The sequence below is a fragment of the Corapipo altera genome, unplaced genomic scaffold (assembly GCF_003945725.1).
Source record: "Corapipo altera isolate COAL_440 unplaced genomic scaffold, ASM394572v1 1b, whole genome shotgun sequence".
Classification (NCBI taxonomy): Eukaryota; Metazoa; Chordata; class Aves; order Passeriformes; family Pipridae; genus Corapipo; species Corapipo altera.
In genome coordinates, this window is record NW_020884881.1 from 7609578 (window position 1) to 7633838 (window position 24261).

General features: G+C 40.3%; 1 protein-coding gene across 1 annotated transcript in view; it reads right to left on the minus strand.

The window, feature by feature from the left end:
- The window catches only part of GRAMD4 (GRAM domain containing 4), a 52885-nt gene extending 42623 nt beyond the window's left edge, over positions 1-10262 (minus strand). Inside the window, exons 1-2 of the mRNA XM_027639860.1 lie at positions 10052-10262; positions 2043-2163 (exon numbers count right to left, since the gene is read on the minus strand). Coding sequence (XP_027495661.1) covers positions 2043-2163; positions 10052-10213 — 283 coding nt within the window. The 5' untranslated portion in view covers positions 10214-10262. The remainder of the gene's footprint in view (positions 1-2042; positions 2164-10051) is intronic.
- Positions 10263-24261: the final 13999 nt, after the last annotated feature.

Consider the following 24261-nt stretch of genomic DNA (forward strand, 5'->3'; position numbering starts at 1 on the left):
GGAAAATAAAAGTAAACAAACTGCACACTTCAAGAATATTTTTCTGCATACCATTAGTTCATTTTTGGGAAGAAAACAATAATGAAGCACTTCTAATATTAAAAAAGTGCAAAACACGAACTCAAAGAGAAGGGAAAAGAAAGGAGAAGAACGCAGGAGCCATACCCAAAAAAGAGAACTGCTACTTCACTCCAGCTGACAAACACAGTGACCTATTTCAGCCTAAAATCTTGAATGGAGTGTAGGGGAATAAAGGGTAAGCTTTACCTCACTTATTTCCCCACCAGTTTATGATTCTTATTCTTGTTTTCGGTACAGAGTTACAACGAACTTGCCAGGAGAAATCCATAATTTCAGCTACAGCAAACCTCAGGCTTCGGTGAAGAGCTCTTGACCTAGCAGTAAGGGCTGGAGACATCCAGAGCTGACTCAATCCACTCAGCTAAACTATCCCATCAGCCTGAACCTCCAACCATCTGCTCAACGTTTACATGAAAGGGTAATCTTCATTACCCTTTACCTTGGAGTTTGCTACAAAGGTCTGTGAAAAGGAAAAAGGATTCAGCCAGAAGTGGTAACATAGTTTATCAGAAGGTTTTGAAATTACAGCAAGAACCTGAAGATTACAAACGTTCACAAAAATAACATTCAGTTACTGTAAGAACATGCTAAGAAAGGAGAATGGATTCACCAGCAATGGAGGTGCCCTGGGAACCCTATTTTATATCAAAAAGCATGTCCTAGTTCAAACCAGAAATCAGTTCTGGTAGGTCCTACTGTTTCTGTTACACACTAGATTACATCAGGAAATCATACATGTTCCATCTAGTTTAAAAACAGTTGGATAACAGGAGCTTAAGCAATATATCACCTTTGCGATGGAAGAAGTACATGGTAACTGTAGCTAAATATTCAAGTAAAGTACTGAAACTAATGAGGCAAGTCAAACAGATCTTTCAGTTTTTGCCTGATATTCCAACCGTGATACCTCTTCCAGCTATCTGTGGAAGCTGATAGTAGCTTGTTATAAATTCTTTCCCAGTTTCCTTTATCAGGCCTCCCTCACATACATGGGGGGGGGGGGGAACATATCAAAGAAATATTGCCAAATGAAAAACAAGTTAGGGAAATTAATGGCAAATCCTTGAGAACATGCTGAAGATAAAACACAAGTCTTGTTGCTGGATTATAGAAATTGAATAGAATCCATAGGCTTGTTATTCCTACCCCTCAGAAAATACCTGACAAGCTCTGAACACATAAAAACAACCCTCATACTCTGAAGTTAAAACCAAAACATTAAAATGACCGTTTTATGAAGCAACTGACCAAGAATTCTCATTGATTTATTACAGAGATCTCTACTTCTACTAAGTCACGGGAATGCTTGTCTTCCGTTTTTCCGTTTTTAACTATCCTGTCTTAAAAATCAGCAGTTCAGAACTCCTGAGATTAAATCCCCAAAATCTTGTGGCTCTCTCTAGCCATGAATGACTCATATACATTTTTTCTCATATATACAAATACACATATATATACAAATAAACCCAAACAAGTAACACCTGAAATCTGCAGTCACACTTCTCTGTATTTCTTACATCACTTACTAGTAACCCTTATACTGTTAAGAGATATGTGTTTTAAGATATATTATTTGTTGAAACAGCTGCCAAGGAAATGCAGTGGTTGCCCCTTCAGAAATCTCTTCTTATGAATTACTACTAGAAAAAAAACTCCACCTATTCCAAGCACATTAAGGTTGACTTAGTTCTAAGATAACCTGCAGATGTCAACATCAGGATTTCAACTAAGCAGCTTTAGTCATGTAGTGAGGTATGCTGTGAGAAATGCAATGAAGAAAAAACATCCAAGTGACCCAGAAACCCTGAGAATGCTTTTAAGGTCTTCCTAGGGAAACATCAGCCCATGTGCTATCCACATATCAGCACACCTCAAAATTCTGATGCCAACTTCTACAGCTTAGAGAAACCTTATTTCAGCAAGCTTAAGCCATTCCTCTCCACAGAGCATTTTATACTTACGTAAAAAGTGTTTTTCCAGTAAGGCTATTTCCAGGTGACCTTTGATCTCACTCAGTCTGTCAGACTCTGTTCTGTTAAAATCCGAGACTCCTGAAGCCATGATGATGGTCCCTGGACCAGCCTATAAGAAAGCCAGAACATATTCACAGCTCAGAAGCACATGTTTGTTTTTTTTTTCATTTAAATACATCAACTTATTTCTGGGGCAGTAAAGAAACAGTCATGTGAGAAACATGCAAGTATCAACAACTCTGCATGCCTCTCTCAGTATTAAATTACCAAAACAAATGAATGAAAGCTAATCAAATGCATGGTATCTCTCCCATGTGAGTTTACAGAATACATTTCTACAGACCTCAGGGAGTTACAGAAAACTAAGATTTCCCACCACCACCGCCACCCTTACTAGTTCTGCTGCGTTATCATTTAAGCATTACTTCTGCTGATTTAAAAGGCATATTTATACTATCCCTCTCTTCTTCCCATTAAATGAACAGTCAATGCAACACACTTTACCTATAAAATTGTGAAGTTATCAAAAGTAATACTTTCCTAGATAACTGCTGAGCTATTAGAAAATATATATTTTATATTTTAATATCCATTTATAGAATGTGTAATTCTGAAGACCACAGGCTCTCAAGCAAGGAAGGGTTCCCCACTCCCTCTATCTCCCCCACAGCCCCGTTACTGCAGAAGGATGTTGCTGGTGCCCAGGAGCTCATCCTGGCAGGCTAGGAGAGGGGGGAGTCAGGAGACTGTGTGTCTTGACAGATTTACCAGCACCCCTCAAGTGAACTCAGCACTTGAAATACTGCAGAAAGCAGGAATTAAAGAGCAAATTGATTAATTTGCAAGAGCAGTGACAACCACCACCTCCATGAAGTGAGCACAGAAAAACCCCAAGCCCACACAGCAGAAGGCAGGTGATGCCATCTTTCTCTCATTAAGTGGGCATTTTCAAACAGTAGGGAAAAGGGTGGGTGAGGGCATCTCCTGGGTAATGGTTGTTCAGCACTTGTGTGCAGTCCCCACAAGGTACAAAAAGTCTGTCAATGAGAATTGCAGGAGCTTCTTCAACCGCTAATACTCAAAATCAAAGTGATAGATTACAGAAGGCTACATCTCAGAACAAAGACAGAAAGGGATTTATTTACCCATTCTAATCGCTCCCCCACTCCTTGTTTGAACCCTAAAAACACATAGGAACTGCACTGCTTTCAAACAGCTTGTTTACATTTAACCACACCACCTAAATTACATATATATATATATATTTATATACTCAAGTAATCTATAGGAGAGTTAATTAAAAGACATCTTCTGTGTTTTAGGAAAAATGTGCAGAAAGCTTACTGACAACAAATTACTTTCACTGTTGGGAATGATTTGCACTTCTAAGATAAATCAGTGTGGAAATATCTATTAAACATCTGTTTTCTTCCTTGAGCTGAACAGATGCTGAGTTTAAGCCTCAGAATTTGTCTATACAGGCAAATTAGCACTCTGTAGGTAGTTACTGCCCAGCATTTACCTGGTATCAACTCCCCACTTGGGCATGCTCAATACAGTGCCAAGCAGAGATGCTATTTCCAGTGCCAAAAGCAGCACCCACCCACACAGCAGTCAGTCAACGCTGCTGGCCACGATGAGGAGCAGAAGCTGTTAGCTCAGCAGCAGCCCTAGCTGCTTCCCATTCTGGAGCCAGCACGAACCATGTCATAGCAGAGGCAGACAGACCGCAAGCAATCCTCACACGGAAAGCTGCAGCACAGCATCCTCCTCCCCATGCTCCACATTTCCCATTAACCTCTGCCTTTAGCCAGAGAGGTGAAACAGCTCCAGTCACTGCTGAAGAGTAACAGAGCCTGTTATCAGATGAGCATGTCAATTAACCTCTGTGTTGATTTCTTATCTATAGAGCTGGGTTGTATTTATTTACACTGCAAGGTTTAGTGCTATCACTTGCCAGACACTTGGAGAGCCCCAAGGAGGATGGTGTGGCTGAAGTCGAACAGCAGCACCCTTACAACACACTCCACAGGCAGGCGCAAGGAAAGCGAGGGAGGAGAGAAAGAAGAAACAGGCTAAAAAATATCTCAGCATATCCAAATTTTCATCCTCATTGAAGATACTCAAGATATTTCACCCAAAGTTGTGCTACATTTCAGAAATCCATCTGGAGAACCAACTCTGCTTTTCCTTCTTTAGAGATGTTAAGTCATTAATTAAAGCCCAGCATACCCTGACTGTGCCTCTTAGAAGAAAGGAAAGAGCAAGAGGTGAATAGCACTCAGGAGAGTGATATCAGTTAACATGACTCATTCTGAAAGTTTTCAAATGTGTTTATCTGCTTAAGCATTAGATTTTCAAGCAGCCTGACATCCGTTGATAGGTTAAAAATCAGAAGGTACAGATCTTCAAACTAAGTACAAAAGGTTAGAATGACCTTGTAACGTAGAGAAAAAAAGAGGAAAAAATCCACTAAGTTAAAACATAAGGCTGCTTGCTAAGAATACTAGGAGCAAGATCATGTAATTATCATGTAACAATAATATAGTTTAACCAGAGTAGTAAGATACACAGTAACACAAGTTTGGTGGTAAATAAAGCACCAATTTCCAAAACTGGCATCACCATATTTTATGAATACTGTTTAGAAGTGTTCAGAAAACTAAGCATGCCCAGGACAGCGATATGAGAGATATTTAAGTAGATGTTTCTTTTTGTCTCAGAAGTTTTTTCCCCACACCAACACACCTAAGATGACAAGAAATAAAGTCTCTACATTTGCTGAAGGTCTACTGCCTACCTCTGAATTCAAAAAGCCCTTCTGTCTGAAGTTAGCATAACTGACTCAATTCACAAGTTAACAAAATCCTTGTATTAATTCTAGCCTTATCTGGGTAAAGGTTTCTCCTATCTGTTGTCTCCGTAGGACAGTACTGTGACTCAGGCTGAAACAACTACACTGTACTATACAGATGTCCTTTCTAGTTTCTGATTCACAGGAAAAGCCTTGAAGGCTTCTGCAGATTTCTGCTTTTTCTTCTACCTCTCTAGCTTTGACAGTATTTGACACAGGAGCCCTCTTAAAATGCTGGCAATTGCTATTACTTAGCCAAGACCATGCACAAGGCCTGGCAGTGCCCAGGAAGCCAGAGAAATGCCTGAGGTGAGTGTGGAGTCAGAGACAGAGGGGTTAAAGGAACATTTCTGATGATGACAGACTGTCTCTAACCCATTATCAGAGTTCAGGGTTGCTGCTCCAAGCCATACCCGGCTCCGGGTCTAAAAATCACATCTCCTCATCAATGTTTTTCAAACCATCTGCAGTTTAGGCTTTTCATAAAGCACTTCCCAGCCCAAGAGTTCTCTGCCTTCCCTCTCCAAACTCCCTTTATCCTGTTGGCCCTGGGATTTTGTTCTGTGTGCTGAGCACCGACACCACTGCCACTGTACAGTCACAGAAAGGGTCTAAGTCACTTCTTAACCAAGCAGATGTGGATCTGGTCCTCTCCATCTGCAGCACAGCATGTTTCACCATCATACAGAAATAAAAATGGCCAACTCTCTCCTAATTTTCTTCCACAACATCATATGTACATGGATGACTTTTCTCTAGGAAGATATAACAAAACAGTTGCCTCATTTCCAAGTTTGTAATTAGCCTGAAGAGGAACAGTTCTCAAACACAGAGGAAAAGGAGCAATGAGGACAAGGCATGGCAACCCCAGGGGCATAACCATCCACCCAAGTCACTCCTCAGGGCCCAGAAAGTGGCTGGAACACAACACAGGGAAGAGGTAGTTTGAAATACAAAATCTTAGCTTGCATTCACAGTTTGTCTTGAGTTTCTCAACTCACACTTCATGTGCATTTTCTTACTTCAAATTATGAAAGAGTTCCCCATGAATGCTGCATTTACCTGCTGTAAGAAAAGGGAAAACTCAACAACGCTGTTTAAGAGTGAAGGCATCTGCATGAATAGTTAATGCTTAGTAGCTATTCTTGGAAGCCTGTCCATATTGGAAGTCTCCTAAAACACAGCTATATTCTACATAAATTTTAAAAACTCTAGTGCTAGTCAGTTTTAGAGACTTGAACATCTTAACTGTAATGTTTGCATCATGCTTCATACCTCCCAAGCATCATGCTTTATACCTTACAATCACTGTAAATGAGGTGACTGATGCAGCAGCATTTAAGTTTTAATTGACATGTCAGGAAAAGCCAAGCTGTACTGCAATTAAATTAATGTTTTCTGTACCATGTTAACGCAGATTTAATCCTAGCATACTGGTAGGGAACTCGCGTTAAGTAGATTAGATTGCTTTCAGTACAACATGCCAGGTACAAGAGAGATTTGACTTGTAATTCGCACTGTCTCCACAGGTTTAGACACAATTTGTTCTTTTACTCCTCTGCAAATGGGATGGTATCTCCTCTGCACCACATTCATTCATATACTTGTACATAGAACTGAATCTTTTCTCCGCTTTCATAAAAATGGGACATGGTGGCACTGAATGAAGGGGACTTTAATTACTGAGAAAGCAACATTACCTCAATTTCCAATGTCACAACAAGTCAAATGCTAATATGTTCACAATTAGGAAGTAAGAATGGACCAAGTTACTGCCTCTACCTATTTTGCACTTGTGGTGTTTCTACATACCTACAGTGTTGAATGTTCTTGCTTTAAAAAACCAAACAATCACCTATGGTAAAGAGGGAACGGAGGAAGAAATCCAGGAAGCCATTCAAGAACTAAGAGAGATGTTTAGCAAAGAGTTAAATTTGTTAACCAACATTGCTGTCTTGGCAATGATCTGATCACAGTGCCCAAATACCCACAGAGATCAAAGAAAGTATCTGCTATCCAAGGCATTATCTAGTAGTTGGGTTACTTAAATGAGAGGGGAGAAAGTACCCACACATGCTAGCAGCCAGCGTGTAAGCTGAGTCCAAACTAGTTCAAATTTGGAGTAAGACACTTTTTGAACAGAAGAAATCACTGAGAAGAATTGAAAGGAAAATATAAATCCTTCCAGACCCAGGGCCCTCCTATCAGGAGCTGTGTGATTTATCCAAACACAGATTAGGATATTTATTATTGAACTAAACAGGTAAAGCTCACAGTTTTAAGATAAAGAATACGAGATGACCTCATCTGGCCATCTTTTCTGTCTTTTCACAGTGTAAATTTTGCATGTGTAACTTCGGTAAGATATGTTGGGACTAAGTGCCACTGTGGTATGAGACTGAACATTCACTTCACTTGCAGGAGGTGCACAACAGAGGATGATGCTCTTCTTGGCAGATGATCAGGGCTCTGCAATCACAAGCTTTTATGACAGGGTTTTTTTTACTCTAAAAGATGCATTTGGGTCGAGTTCCTGCATACGCTTGTCAAGTTCAGATACATACCTAAAGAACAGGTACCTAATGTGCACATTTCTAAGTGCACTGCAAACCCATGAGGCAAAGAAGGACCCTTCATTCATATGACTGCACTGTACTGTTCTAATAGACAGAGATCTTTCTTTAATGACTCCATAACGATTAATACACCAGACAGGAGCAGGGGGAGGGAAGTAGAGGGGCAGAGATGAAGCCTTTGTCAAGGGAATGGTTGACAGATGCAGATAAGGGGACCAGGACTTTAATTTTGCATGCATATGTTCAGTTATAAGCCACCAATTTCCAAATCACAAGTTCTGTACTCAGATTTCAACAGAAACAATGAAGCAACAAAAGTGGAAGCACAGTACAGCTCACATTTATCTGAAAAGATATGCAGTCTAACTGCAATTTATGCAGATTTGCATTAGCTTTTGTGTGCTTTCAACATTTCCCTAAGGTATTAAACAGGAAGAAACCAATAAGACTTCGTCTTCTTATGATGAGTGCAATAGAACTATAATACTAAGTTGTTAACAGAACCTTTAAAAGAAAACAAATCTGTATACATGCAATTTAAGATTTGAGTTTTAGATACTGAAAATTAAAACCAATTCAGGTACAATTCAATCATATGATCTCAATAAGAGAAAGACATAATTCAGAATTGCCCTGTTCACATGATCTCAACCAGTATTTTAATACTGATTTAAATACATAAGCATTACTTTCTTTATTCTTGGCACCTCTGCAGCACAGGGGATTATTTCTTCTCCCTTCATTTTACAGATGGACAGTTCCCAGATGTCTGTGAGGCCAACTGCTAATTCCTCAAACTTCCCATCTGAAATTTATCCCTGAACATCAGACCTCTTTGCTCATACCAATTTGCTTATTTCGCTCATATCTGTAACACAGCTGCTGCTCTTAGGCTGTTACTCCACTGCATTTGGAGTTCCCAAATATCAGGAGTGGGGCAAAACAAGTCTGATGCTGTTGCTGCTTTCCTCTCTCCCTTTCTCCCTGTTTTTTAAAGAACTGTACTCAACTGTAACCCAAGTACTTAGATCACAACAGCCTACTACAGTATGTAAATTAGCCAGAAAGCAAAGTGTTTCTCTTCAAATTCCCTTCTCAGCACACAGAGCTCAACATTTTGAGAAATCAGAGACCATCACTGCAGATGTGCAGTCATAAGGCTTTATAACTATTCAAAACTGTAGGTTTTACCTTGCTGTTCCCTCCTTACCATCCTGAAGCTACTATTCCCCTGAAGAAATATAGAAGATAGTATCTAGAGTTTAAGTTTCTGTAGCCTCTAGCTCTTTCATCCAGATACTTCTGTTTAGATACAAAGGGCATCTAATATATACCCACACGTAAACATAACGCCTTAAGTGTAATGAAAAAAGTATTTACCTATAAAAACCTCAGAAAATACAATGTTAGAAGGGCAGTAGCAGAGATTACTCCCAGCATACACAATACTTACATCTTAACAAGTGACAGATGTCTTCAGTAGAATAAATGGCATTTAACAGACTTACTTGTCTCAGATGCTTGAGGATTTGCATACAACAGACTTTCTGTGACCAAAACATGCTCTGTCATTACCACCTGTTTGTTCCATGACCACAGGAAAAACATTCTGGCAAAAAGGCTCTTTATAACCAGAATTGTATGTGGTACCAGAGAAGCCCACTTAAATTTAAAAAAGCTAATACATACAGAAAAAGCTCCCAACCTCAAAGCAGATACATAAGCATATAAGATTTGAAGTCTTTTAGTTTAGAATTTGCTGTGAGCAAGCCCTGTGCTCTTAGAAATGAGCCTTCAGACAACAGTCTGATCACATTTTGGGGATAGAAACCGCACAGTACGTTTCCAAATAGGGTGATATAAATTCTGACTTCCAAGTCACATTCTAGAATACAGTTAAATAGACAAATCTGAATTTAGATTGTAGCATTCCAAGCTCAAGGATCCTTAGCCACTTTTTAACAGTTAAAGTAGGATTTTATTTTACTTTTTAACCAATATTTAACTCTTCCTGAAATAGTGTCTTTTAAAAAGGTAGGTCTGTTTGGGTGCTCCCACTTACAAGCACCAAAAAGTTTTAGCACCTGTTGCATAGGTTTAAACCAGCTCAATAGCATGGAAGCTTTACTAGGTACAACACTGCGGTGGAGAACAATGTGGTGTGACCCTGAAATGAAGCCAACAGAAGCCTTATCCGTACAGTCCTGGACAGTGCCATTTAAGCAGACCTGAGCTCCTCAGACTGAAAAGTTGCCTTTTCTTTTCATGTGTTCATTAGTAATTCAACAAAACAAATAAAAACAGAGAGCATTCAGAAGCACACCCAAGGTTAACAAACTTGTCAACCCACAATATCTAAAATAAAAAGTAGGGACAGGGAACTGTAATACTAAGAAATTAATTTATCCTTCTACAAAATGGAAGACTATTACTGGAAGGTTGCTTCCCGGTCCAGAAATCCTCAAGTGCTAAATCCAAAATATAAGGATAAAGAATTACTAATGTCTGTTATTTTCTGCCTCACAACTATAAAACATCATATAACAATACTTAAATCAAGTACTTACAGGGTCTCTCAGCTCTTCATTGTCTCGAGCTGACGTTCGAGGTATTTTCACCGGAATTTCATCTCCACATTCAGTGTCTGAAGCATTTGGAGACTCTGCTAAATCAAGTAACTCATCTCTCTTGTGACCTCTGAACCTTATTTTGTCCAACTTCTTTAGCATGTTCAGCACTGCACTTTTCTGCTTTACCTTAACATGACGGTTGGAGTCTCTGCAAGATCAAGACATCAAGAGTATTTTAGAAAGCTTGCATTAAACTTAAATAAAGACATTCTCATCATTAACTACTCACAATCATCTTTCAAGGGCCTTCCTGCCAGTGGATGAAAAATGTGGTGCAGCTTAGCTTTTTAATAGGCATTTTTTTCCACAGTGTAACAAATGCATGGTTTGTTTTTCAGTAGTTGATGATTTACCCTCTTCCCAAACGATTATGACCTCTTTCTCCTGGCTATTTTTAAAGCAAGTCAGAATAGGCACAAGGTAACAACCTGCACTCCAAAGAAAGTTTAGGAAGTCAGTTCCTAACAGGTCACATGAAACAAAAATAGTTCAGCTGGTAAGTCCACATTCTTGAACTTGGGATGTTTCTAATCAAAGACATGAAAATCCACTCAGCTTCACAAGCAATCTTTAAATTCCCAGACAAACTGGAGCAAAATAGTAAGGATGCTATATCTCCCTACTGCTTCAGGCTAAGAAAACAAAGTAGCAAGGGTTTACTGAAGAAAGCCACTAGACAGACCCATGAAGAAGATCCCACCAAATGCTAGAGACTTTGAAACAGACTATGAACATTCAAATGCACTGCGAAAATCCTTCAAATTACCACAACTTTTCACAATTTTTTAGGACTAGTAGCATGGCTAAAATTCTACTGTAAGAGAAACACCATAGCCAGTATTTTTGCAGAACGTGCAGGTGCCACGACATTCAGAGGAATGAGAAATGCCCAGGACATTTCACTTCCAGTGACACTATTTGACGTGAGCAATTCTTAAATTCTAGATCTTAAATACTACTGGGGGAAGCATTTTGCTTTTTAAAAGACAATAGAAGAAAGCTTAATTTATGTACGTAAACTCATTGTAATGATAGTTTTCCAAGACACTGCACTGTATAATTTCTGATTTAAACCAGACCTGCCAAACTGGTCCCATTCAATGAATCACACTCTGTACTAAAGGTCCCAAGCTCCATCTTTGAAAAGAAAAAAAAAACCCAACAGTTAGTTCCTTTTTCCTGCCACTTCAGCAATCTAACACTCTGGCCATTTATAACAAATCAGCCGCAATTTTCTCTCCTACAAACAGTGTTCCTCAGCTCACAGAGTTCCATTTGGAGAATGATTCAATGCTCTAACAAATGGATTTTTAAAAACTTTGAGGCACTTGTTCCTGTTACTACCCTTTTGTCCTCTGTGGTCAACACTACCATCCTCTTCATTAAAAGTCATGCTTTGCTTCATGGCACATCATCCCAGGCACTGGTGTGAGATGAAAAAGCAAAGGCAGATTCAGATACAGGTCACTCCAGGAATATACATAAAGAGCAAAATAGAAGATCCTTTTGCTACCAAAGCCTTTGCACCTGAGGCAATTCTCACCTCCTAACACAAACCTCTTTTCAACAGAGCTCTTCAACTTTCCTTATGAATTCTCTGCTTACCCTAACACTTTGGCAGTGACTATTCACACCAAGTTCAAACTGGATCGTTCCCTTCAAAATCTGCCTGAGTTTGCATCTCTGCCAAGGTTTATTAGCACCTTCAATTAAATACAGAAGTTTTAAACTAATACAAATCCCCTACAGTATAGCTTGCAAAAAAACCCCATAAAATTCTTCCTTTATCAGAGATGCTTAAAGTTGCAGTCCTGTGTTTAATCTATCACTTAGAGAGAATCACTTGTGGTAACTCACACCAAGGTTATTTTCTATGAACAGCTTTTCTTTGAAGTTCTTTTGCTTGTCAAAGCTAAGTTTAAAATAGAAACACTTCTTGCTCATTCATTGACTATTTGATGAAGAAACATTTCAGCTATCACATCCAGAAATATCTCTAGGCCCTTCTATTAATAGCAACTAGGGAACAAATCGTATTAGGGAAGTTCAAACCTCTGATAAGCACTTCTACAACTGTATTGCTCTCCTGCCCATTGCAATGATCTCCATCTACATTCAACCAGTTTTATACACCACGTAAGAGACCTACAGCAAAGCAGCTGCAAATCAAACCCCGTCTGTTCATCATCCACACTGCCACTGCTAACAATACAGCTACACGAAGAAATAATAAAGTATGGTACAGTGTTATTCCTTTTCTGGTTGGCACCCATCAGCCCATACCAACATGGAGGACGAGTACGCGTCCCATGCCTTCTCTATCCCTCTTAAGGATGGAGCCATTACTCAAGGTTGCAGATAAGCATTGCTGTCCTGGATAGAATCAGGAGTCCTTGGCATTCTCCTGTTAAAATCACATTTATCTATCATTCCTCAAAGCCAAGAGCTGGATCTGGACATCTTCTTATAGCCTGGTATATACAGCACTTCAATGGATGTTTCAAGACCCAAATTCAGTTTTCTTTCCCCTTAGCATAGATTCACATTCACTTATCACACAAAAGAAATGAGAAATGTCAAAAACATCTTGAGAGAGAGCAATCTCCAATCCTTCCCATCAAGCTTTGAATCAAGAATGAAAAATGCACGAGGCCAGTGAAAAGGCCCATCGAGACAACTGCCTGGAATGGACACCATCTGGGAAATTAAAATCCTATGCTCCAGTCTCATCCTAGGATAGTTCATACATTTCAGCCCTAGGTGACAGAATAACCTGGCCAACAGATTACCCATTAACACATTTATGGCATTTTTTACTCGCAAAACTGAGGTACTTACCCTTATGTGTGTTACCACACAGCCTTTTATAAATGCAAACCTTTCTTTAAATCACTCCACTGAATGTAGTCAGCTTAATTCTGAGGCTAGCAAAACAGAGATGCCATGAGGGTCAATATTTTTAAAGGATTATTCAGTAGGTTGACCATTAAAAGAGGAGATAGTAAAGAATCACATTCCAAGGCACTTTTAAAGTGCTTTAAGTTCACAAAGCTGTTATATAAAAATATCTTCTCTGTTAAAATTTAAAAATAATAAGATCATTTTGTCTAAAAATTGTTTTGTATGTACCAGGCTCCCAAATTACTTACAGTTACATTACATGAACCTAAGCAAAAAAGTAAGCTTGCCAATAAGCTCCTATAGAAACTCATTATCTGGCCTCCAGCCAAATGCTGGATATAAAACAGGCTCTTTTTTGTCAGCAGCCTGTTCTTGCAACTAGCAACTTTTTTTTTAGATAAAGATCAATAAATATGGCGACATTTCAGCAGTTTCAGGCTCCCTAGGTAAAATGAGTTTTGGAAATTCTGTATTCCAAGTGACTTGAGTCAAATTTAGATAAGCTTAAGGAAGCTTTTATAAAATGAAAGACCAGAATCTGATCTAGAATTAATTTATTGTAAAATATAGTAACTAAATATCAAAACACTTCCTTCACCATCATAGCTATTCATCCCTCACCTTCTCCCATCTCTCCATCCTGGACTCATCCCTACCCAAACACCCCTTCTGAACTCAGCTGGTTCAGCTGTAAGTTTCAGGTCGTTTCTAGTAACTCCCCATATCCACAGCATCAAAACCACCCTGTAGTTTTGCACATGTGGAGCTCAGAGTGCAAAGGCAGACCCACATCTCCCTCTGCTTTCAAACTAACCACTGATAAATATTACAAAATTCTAATAACAATACAAGTATTTTACTCCATGTGTTTTCAACTGTCATTTCCCAACACTTTCATACATGTGACAATAATTGTTCTCACTACCATACAGCAAACAAGCTATAAGTGAGAATTAAGACTGGTATCATGCTTGCAAATCAACTTGAGCAAAATAAAATCCAATCCATGCTCCCCAATCAAGCTTATTTCTGCATACAAACACCCTACCATTAATGCAAGCAACAAAAGACCTTCCCCACACTCAATACTACAACAGAAAGTGCTGCACAGCACAGTAAGGCAGGCGCTGACTCTGCAAGAGTGATTTACAGCCAACTTTGTTACAGCTCACCCAGATCTAATAATAGTAGCAGGTCCTGAATCATAATACAGTAAGGATATCTTACATTAACATGCTTACAAACCAGGCTATTCAGGCATCCAGATTTTTAAGAAAGCAGCTTGCTTTCCTCTTGTTTTACTAGTAGATGTCAAACCAGCAAAATTAAGCAGCAGCCTGTAAAAATGATCCCAAAGTCCTAAACCATAAAAAACCCCCCTAGGAAACAGTTTATTTATACAGGGTTTGATTAGCCCTATAGGTCTATATTTTCCACACTCAAAGAAACCCCAAACTAAAATAATCTTTAAAGATATTTTTTATTTGCCATTAATATCTAGTTGCTAAAGCAAATCATTCAAGCCTGAAGTTTTATTCCTTTTACAGAGGGCCAAGGAAGAGATAACTCTATTTGGACCTAATATGTGACCCCTCAATTAACTCCCAAATAGCCGTCAGATGTTCATTTTAAATGAAATGAAACCCAAAAACCCAAACCAACATACACACATTCCAAATTTATACTAAGAACAGAAAAATCAAGTTTTCCCAAACTTTCATATAAAAATCATACAGAGATCTACAACAGCTTTTTCTGCCTATTTACAGAGAGGCTTCAGTAAGGAGAAAACAAGCTTCCAGGGAATGCCAAGAGTCATCCCACCTGTGCAGTCTGGAGGCACTTGGTTATGAGGCTTTTTCCTATGGACAACCTCTCCACCCCTTCAAGTCACTGCTCCCCCATACTCTGCTCTTGCATGAACGTGGAAAAGGTTGGGATGCAAAAGGGAAAAGGGAACTCAGGGAAGGGCAGCACCCAGTGGACCACTATGTCTAAAATCTGCCTTAACCCACCCCAGTCTCCTACTCTCAAACCCTAATGGCTTGTGGGTTTTGGTTTTCTGTTGTTGCATTTAGTTTTCACACATGAATACACTGAATCAGAGCACGTGGCCTGGTAGACCAGGCAGAGATTGAACAGCTAAATTTTCATGTGCACTTTGTTAGATAAAGGGCTCTGCTTCCCAACACCGGGTTCAGTTTTCCTTAACTGTTAACAAAACACAAACCTGCTATTAACAAAACACAAACCTGCTACACAAAGTCAAACAGCATTGCCCCAGCAAGCGTTAGTCTGAAGCCTGCAGGAAAAACAAACAACAAAAAACCCACTAAAACATCATGGATGAATTTCATCCCAGGTCAAAAAGACCCTACAAGATTATGACACAGTATAGCAACCTTCAAAGCACCCATGTTCTTTTTGCTAGAAAAACAGCTTTTCAGAAAGCTGAATATGACACTGCAAATCTAACATATCCCTCATTTTTCCTTGATATTCTCCTTTCAATGTGAAAATATGTTTCTGCAGAAGTTCAAGGTAAGAGCCCTGGTATCCAAGAAAAGCCAGGCTGTGTGTGGACAAACAAATACAGGCATAGTTGTCAACACAGGGATGTTTTGGTCTTATCATGAGGCAATGGTGTGCAAATTGAGGCAGTGGAAAGTATCAGGATTACATGAGGTATTCATTATTTCTATACTCCTGCATATTATCCTAGCAGCTGACAGGAGAGCAGGAACCCAACAAGACACACCCAATTCATCCACATACCAACTGATACTGAAAACAAAGCTTGGCATGTTTTTTTCTGGACGTCAGACTAAAACTGGGAGCCGCAGTGAGTACATCTAAATCTACAACAGATTCACAGTCCAGCTCTATATACTGCTCTGTGCAAAAAGTTCCCTCTTGCTACGTGATTTTTTTCTCCCCAATTTCTCATTTTAATGAGCAGAATCTCATTTCAAGTCACTGTCTGAACATTTTGTACTTATTAATATTTAAGAAACTCACCAGAGAAAGATCAATTGACTGCACTTGAGAGCTCCTTGTCTGCCAGCTTTTCAGAGAATCACATAATGGGTCAGGTTGGAAGGGATCACAGTAGGTCATCTGGACCAACCTCCCTACTCAAGCAAGGTTATCCTCGAGCACAGGATAAAAGAAGAAAAGCACACTTTTCTTCTCCCTGTGCACACACTTCTCCCAAATTGCTCTCCATAAGGCTCACGTGTGAAAAAAGCTAAACCTTAACCACAGCATCTCTCCTTGAACAACAGGAAGTGGTTTTGTAGAGGTGAAGTTGGCACCTTTCAAGAAAACTTTACATTAAGCTCAACTCAAGAAGTCGTTCAGCACACAGAAGGGTCACAAACCTCGCTCAACACAACTTGTTCATGAGCAGCACCCACATGAGATCACCCAGGACAATGCAACATTTTAAATTCTCTATATAGAATGATGTCATCATTTCTCATTGGAAACCAAGGTACAGCAATGCTTTGGGTCAAACATCCAGATGGATTGGCCAAGAGCAGCTTACAAACACTTTGTGAATGTTACAAGCATTGCACAAGTGCCCTCAGTATCTGACATCAACAGACACACAAACAAAACTTCAGAGCTGAGCTCTCCCCACACTCAACACAACAGGTTCATCCTGAAATACTAGTCACTGCCTCAGAGTCACAGTTTGGTAAAGTCTTCTTCCAGTAACATCACTTTTGGCTTCAGGGCCATAATATACCCAGAACAGACTCCTTGCTGGTTTTGAGGAACCCTACTAAAAGCTCCTTTCAGAGTCAGGAGTCCTTAGGAATCTAGAGACATGCTTGACAAGATAGGGATAGGTTAGGGGGATAGATTCTGTTGGGGTTTTTTCTCATGAGAGATGAAGTTATTAGTTAGGCTACCTATGGAGAAACATTATGTTTAGTAATTAAGGTTTATTTTTCCTTTAAACTTAAAGGGAGTTGAACAAAAGAAAAAAAATTCCACCAGAATCACTTCTACTTCATTCCTCTGCTGGCAGAAGCAACACTCGATTAATGTGGGTTGGGAACCAGCAGGAAGTTGTGTTTTGGTGTTGTAGGCATAATTAGATGCAGCTATTAATTAAGCATCAACTCTGAAACAATTTAAATTGTACACTGACTGGGGGAGGAGAGGAGGAAGAAAAAAGTGGAAAGCTATGTAACATGAGCTATGGTACAACACAGGGACTGAAGACAGAAGTTCAGCATACTGATCTCAACTGCCACTGGTGAGGTTGTCACAGCAACCATAATGCAGCTTCATGAATATGCATTACGCTAAAATCTATTTTTTTCCCCCGAAGAGACTAACGTGTCATTCAGCTCACAACATGATGCTGCCTGGGAGACAAATCGGAGTTGCACAATAGAAGTGACTTGTCTTCAAAACCTTCAGCTTGACTGCTGCAAACAGAAAGGGTTGGGGGAAGAGGGGAGGCGCAGAGCACGGTGGCATGGGGCTGTAGGGCTCTCTTCCGTACCTGCCTCAGACAGAGGGCACTTCAGACATATTTGGCAAACATATTAAGGCAAACGTTCCCAAAATGCGCTGTTCCATCCCCGCAAAGTTGCAGACCTTGCAAAGCATCAGCCTTAACCCCTCAAGGACCTAAAGACCAGCCCTCCAGTCAGACATAGGCAGTGGCCCCAGTGACCCTACACAGAAGGATGAAGAAAGAAAGAGGAGTTGCTGTTCAGTACCCAAGCCAGCCGAAACTGGAGGCCTTGGCTTGACCACCACTGGAAAATTGTGGGTGGAGGGGGTTACAACAAAAAATCCCAAACCACACACATGTATCTATCCAGGTCACACAGTAGCGCAGAAACAAAAGGCAGTAACTGTTTCCACTGAATAGCTGTGGGAGTCATACTTCGCACTTAGCTCCCCACTTAAGGTAACACCTCTTCCGCAAACTCATAGCCACCCTACACACCACTGTCTCTCATCTGTCTGTCATCATGAACCTAAAATTAGCAAGCCTTGTTAAATTAATTTGTCTGTAAATTGGAAATGTTAACTCCCAAAGAAGGAAGATAAAGCTAATTTTTCCTCAAGACATGCGTGTGGGAGAAAATAAAAGCCACACCAAAAACTCTGCATGAAAAAGACGGCCTGCAGAGGAGGGAGGAGTCACCAGTTCAAGCCACGGCAGATATTCTGTGAAAGGGGTAGCATGTAATGATAGTAATAAAAGCCTATCACAGTGGAGGTGAACCCCTCCCTTCCTAGTCACCCACTGGGTCCTCCTTTGCTGCCCTCATCCCCCCTGCTGTGTACCCATCCCGATTCCAGAGGAGCCCAGCCAACCCTGAAGCCGACCTGATCACAGGCTGACACCAAAGGGAGTTACCCCATTCACTTCTGCCATAGCCTTTATGTCACTTGACCATTCATGCAGTTTATCAGCTCACTGCTGATGCAACTAATTTTTGTGTTTGTTTTCTGGCAAGGTCAGTCTAATCAGAGCAGACAACGATGCAGTCTCACTTGAGGTGGCACAAGCTATTAGAGCTGTCAGGACTCTCACACAGAAAACATTTGTGGTGGTGGGCAGAGGGAGAAAGCATCCCTTTACAGCAACCACCTGCACTTAAATGAGGTGAAACGACTGCAAAGTCTCACCATAAAGACATTGGTTATAAAGCTACCATAAGGCACATTTCAGACACTGGACACCAGAACTTCAGTGCCTACTCTGAAGGACAGGGGAAGAGTTTGTCACAGCTTGGCATTGACAAAAGTTTTTTTTCTGCTTTCTTGCTCTGAATTTTGTCTACTAGTCAAGGGTAGAGCTGAGGGTGAAGACAGGAAGATGAACATCACCAGCTCAGCAAGAGCTTCTGCGTACAAGAAGGCTCAGGCAGCTCAGGTCTGGATGGGTTTCAAACAGGTAAAAAGCTGGGGCACAGAGGAAGTGCTGCCCTAAGCAAGCACCACAATTCTGCCTATAAAAACAAAGACAAAGGGGTGACAGATGGAAGAGAAGGACAGGACACAACTAACAGAGGGTGAGATGATCGCAGAGGTCTTTTCCAACCTAGTTGATTCTGTGAAAATTAGTCTATCACTGCATTTATCTCTCTTCCACTGTTCAAATGGAAAATGTAGGAAGCCTAGCTTGACAAAGCACTCAGAATAAAACTGGCCTTTTACAACCTACTTTAAAGTAAATATTTAAAGTCAGAAGAACATATACTGGCATAGAAAATCTTATTCAGACTAACAGGTTTATTACAGAAGGTAATCACTAACTGTTTAGAAAGTGTCAGTCCTGCCAGCCCTGAAGAGTTTTAATTCTATCCCTTCAAGTAAAAAAAGGGCAAGTTATTGAGACCTGTTTGACGCTGAGTTTTTCATTACCTCAACTGCATTTTCATCATCTTCAGATGGTATAAATCAGAGAATGGAGGTACTGCTAAGAAAAAGTGACACTGTGAATATGAGCCGTAATCCAGGCTTAGAAAAAGTCATTTGAGAACAACCTTCCAAGGTCTACAAAGAATGGCTTGGATCTAGCAAGTGTCTCAATGAGAGGACTCTCGGAAGCAGGCATCTGCTCAGGGTGTCTCATTGTACCTCACTCAGCAACCTTTGAAAGCAGAATAAAGGTATATTGCATTGCCCAGTTTTGAAGAATGACTATGAATTCCTTTTTGTTGTGTTTATAAACAAAGAGGCACCCATTTGAAGCAGGATGCAGGCCACAGTTAATGACTGCAGCCTGACAAATCTCTGTTGCGTGTGCACCTCCACTGAGCACAGCTGAGAGCACACAACCCAGTGCTCATGAGAAGCCTGCCCAAGCCCTCACCAACATCTGGACCTCACATAGGCAACGTGCACCTTTGAGTCACACTTTCCATGTGCCACAGTGCCAAGCTCCCTCTGCATTACAGTTTCACTTATGGCTAGACCATACAGCAGGAATCACTATCAGGCAAAGACCACAGACCTACAACTGCTGTGCTACATATACAATGTAAATAACTCCCTTACCTTTTTGTTCACTAAGCAACCACAGGGCAGGGTTCATGCTCTCCAGATTGTTCAGCTATCAGGGCACCTCACTGAGAACAAGACTAACAACCAAAGTACAGCAAGATGGTCTATTTCGAAGGGCTTCCCTCAATTTAGGGACACAATTTAGCAGAAGCCAGCATTAGAACTTTGTGAGTATCCACTCAACATGAAACCATCCGGATGCAAGTTTTCAGAGGAAGATTCCCAGGATGCAGTGATTTTGTGTACAACACTTTGTAACTCGCATCTGTGAGTTTTAACTATTCTACTGCTGATCTGAGAATTCATTAAGCCTCTGAGATGTCTATATTGCAAAAAAATCTCCCCTCATAGGTAAAGAAGTTGAACACTGCTGTTCCGTGAAGAACTACAAAGCTACAGCTAGCACATGCCAATTACAACCACCATTACAATTCCTATATACTGGCCTTGAGCTTACAAAGAATGCGTGTAATCCCCAAATCACATACACTTCCATCCAAGAAGCAGAACTGCTGCTCGTTCTGTTCCTTCTCCCTTTCTCCCAACAAAAACCTGAAAATGCTTCTGAATTTGGTGCTACAGGCACAGAAGAGAGGGCAGGAAAAAAAAAAGCCACTCTGTGGATTACGCAAGTTTGCAGTGTTATAATTACTCATCATGTCAACTTCTAAATGAAGGGGCATGAAATATTGTGTAAAAACTTGCATAAATAATGCGTAAAAGGACACGACACTATACACAAAGGAGGGAGTTATATGAGTAAGTTAAATGAAAAAGTAACAGAGAAACAGCAAGTTCCATACAGTAAGTCTGGCTTCAGGCATCAGCTTAATTTCTGGTACTGTCTGTACTACACAGCCGCTTGTAAAAGCCATGTAAACTATTCCTTGAAATCTTATCACAGAGTAAAAAACTCAAGGTCAAGTTCCCACCAGACTGACAGAAACATGAACAGCAGCTCTGCTGGAAAGCAGCACTGGAAAAGCCTCCTTCATCTCACCCACACAGCCTGTCAAAAGATGAGAGAGATAATTTACTCCACGTAGAAGAGTTTGGAAATAGCAGAAGTTGCGTGACAGAGGCAAGCACCAAACTTGGCCTCTAAGTATTGCAGACCCCTCCTCCATTTCTTGAGAGTGCATCCCTTTGCATAAGTTCAACTGCACTTGTTGGTACATTTGCTATAAAAAGAAGTAAATCACTGTACCCGGAAGACAGTTTGGATATCTGACCTGCAGTTACTTGTTTGAATAATTAACATAGTGAAATGGCAGGTTCTGGATTGAAAGGCCCTGTTGTTCAAGGTAATCTCCCTTACAGGAGCAAACCCCTACACTGTCACATTTCAAACTGCATCATTCCCACAGTAGGCAGAATATCTGCTCCTTGTCACCATGCTTACAGTAGTAATCCTAAATTAAAGAAACAACAACAACAAAACCAAACCAAAACAAAACAAAAAACCAAACAAAACAACAACAACAAAACAAACAAACAAAAAACCCAAACAAACAAGGAGGATTGAAGACAGACACCAGTTCAGCCCAGGAAAAGGCTGCTGTACATGCTTTGCAGCACTGAAGCTAAAATAGGCAACTGGTGGAGAAGCATGAAGGTGAGGCTGAGCAGAGTGCATCCCCTCACCCCACCAGCAGATACAGTCAGGGACAACTGAGCGTCAGGAAGTAGAACAACCACAGAAAGAATGATGGAGCCTGTGAGTCAGACACTTGTAGGGAAATACAGGAGGGAGATTTAAAAAAAAAAAAAAATTAAGTTTCCCATGCATGCTTGTATTTTCTCCCACATTTTATTCATTTACTAAACCAATTTTATTTTGCAAACAAAACTGAAGTAACTCATGACTCAAGACACTGAACACTGCTGCAAATGAGCCCCGGCCAGGAATTGTGACCCACTCATCACACACATACAGGGCAGCTCAGCTCTCCACATTCAGCAGCTTAGCACATGTGGCTGCACAGACAGCTGACGGAGGAATGGGAAGGAGACATGGAGATTTGCATCCACACTCTATGAGCAATTTTGAGGCTTCCTCCGAGGATGTAGTTGAGGAAAACTAAAGAAAAATTCCATCATTTTAAGAAAACACAGAAATTATGCATTACATAAATCTGTAGGGAAGATACAAAGCCTATTTCTAGCAAGTAAACCACCCAGCTGAGGTTATCACCATAAGCTTGCCCAGTTCTTACTAATTTGATCATATGTGTGAAAAATTAACATTTTAATAGTGCTTGTTAGTCCTACTGCTTGTTAGCAAAAGTCCTGTTGCTTTGTAACTGCAGATGACAAAAAGTTATACACAGGAGTTAACAACTACATTTCTGAAGCTGCTTGAAACAACTGGAACAAGATTATATTAGAGCAAGTCTTTAAATAAAGCAGGGCATATTAAGTAACCCAGCTCCCATCCTCTGCCAAGGGGGAGCCTGCTGTTGGTATCATCACCAGACTACAGACATGTTCTAAGTAGCATTTCTCCTAAGAAAAGTCAACTCCTCTCTTGATAGAGCCATATTAGTATGGTTTCCACCATGTTTCAACATGAAATTTACTGGACACGTGGAAAAGGAAAAAAAAAATAAAAAAAACAACCCACAACTCTGCCAGTTTGGTTTCTTTGACCCCAAACATGGGGTAAGCTATGAATCCAACGGTATTTGCACTTCATGGATCAGCTCTTTGCTTTATTAACCAAACCTGTACAAGTACCCTGATTTACCATATTTTTTGCCTACACTATAACAACAAAAAAAAGTATTTTCTTGTCTCAAAATGTCACAAATACGCCATGAAGCCTGTCAGGCTGCTAAGATGATCCAAACTCAATGACAGCAAAGCGCAACATGGTACATGGTTGAGACTTCAGACTCAAAATAGATTTAATTAGTACAAAGATATCAGGAGAGAGTTTAGTAACAAAGTAAAGAAACCAAGGGAGAAGAAATAAGATTCTATCAGTCATCATTTCAATCAGACCAAACAAGAGCCAGCTACAGGATGGCATTTACGTCTGCCTCTAAGGCTGGGATGAGGGCCAGAATTACACTACTTGAGAGCTGATTTATTTATGCCATGCTGACACTTCAATTGGCAATGATAAAGGTCCAAAGGTCAAAGTACTTTAAGGCAGAGATCCATGTAGACCACAGTGTATCTTTCCAAGCAGCTACGGTCGGGATGGGGAAGAAAGGAAAAGGGAGCATTAGTCCTTGCACACACCCACCTGCCACCATAAAACCACTTCACAGCTGTGCCCATTTCAAAGCTTCTGAAATTCACAAAGGAGATTTCTGGAGAGATCCCACCTTTCGTCATCCAACCACTCCTAAGAAATGGTGTGTTTTTTCCAAGTCAAAGCCAGAGAGAAGGCAGTGGTGCCTCACAGAGAAACTGAGAGGCCACATCACCAGCTGAAGCCCAGAGACCACTCACAGACCACACCTCATGAAAACTCCCTAAAGAATCTGGAGAAAGGAGTATAAACGAAGGCAGAGAGCGACATTTTTGGCACTTCTGTCAGTTTGCTAACAAGGATTTCTTCCAGCTCTAACTTATTCCCAATTACTTCAATAATATTCACATATTTAAATCTTGGAATTTTAAAACCTAAACCATAGATTTCACTTTTCAAGAAGGATCCTAAAAGTTAATTACCAGTCTGGCTCAAATTCCAGTTTGGGATATCAAGCCTTTTGTTTACACTACACATATGTTTTAACAGCTAAAGTCTCTCAAAGTCACAGAAACTGGGAATTCCAAGACTTTTTGCATTAATGTCAGAAGCACACTGAAGACTGCAGAATATTACGGAACCATCAGCTAGCACTGAACTCCCACTAACCTATGATTTGTTTACATAATTGGCATAGAAGCTAAAAAAAAAAAAAAGAAAAAGAAAAAATGATACCACATTATTCTTGAATATTTCAGAGATTTCAAGAGCAAGAAGTGCCCAAAAGCAAACTACAAAGCATCAAATTTGGCGAAGGAAAAAAAAAGGAAAGAGGACATCTTTGGATTTCTTCGTTGTAGGCATCTGGAGCCTCCATCCAGCTGCAGATCTAGGCAGGCTGACTCGAGCAGGGATTTGGATGGCTGTAAATGGGAGTCTGTTCTAAGCAAGACCTAAGTCATGGAAGTTGACTTGACAAGAAACAGGGACAGGCTGTCTTTTGGGT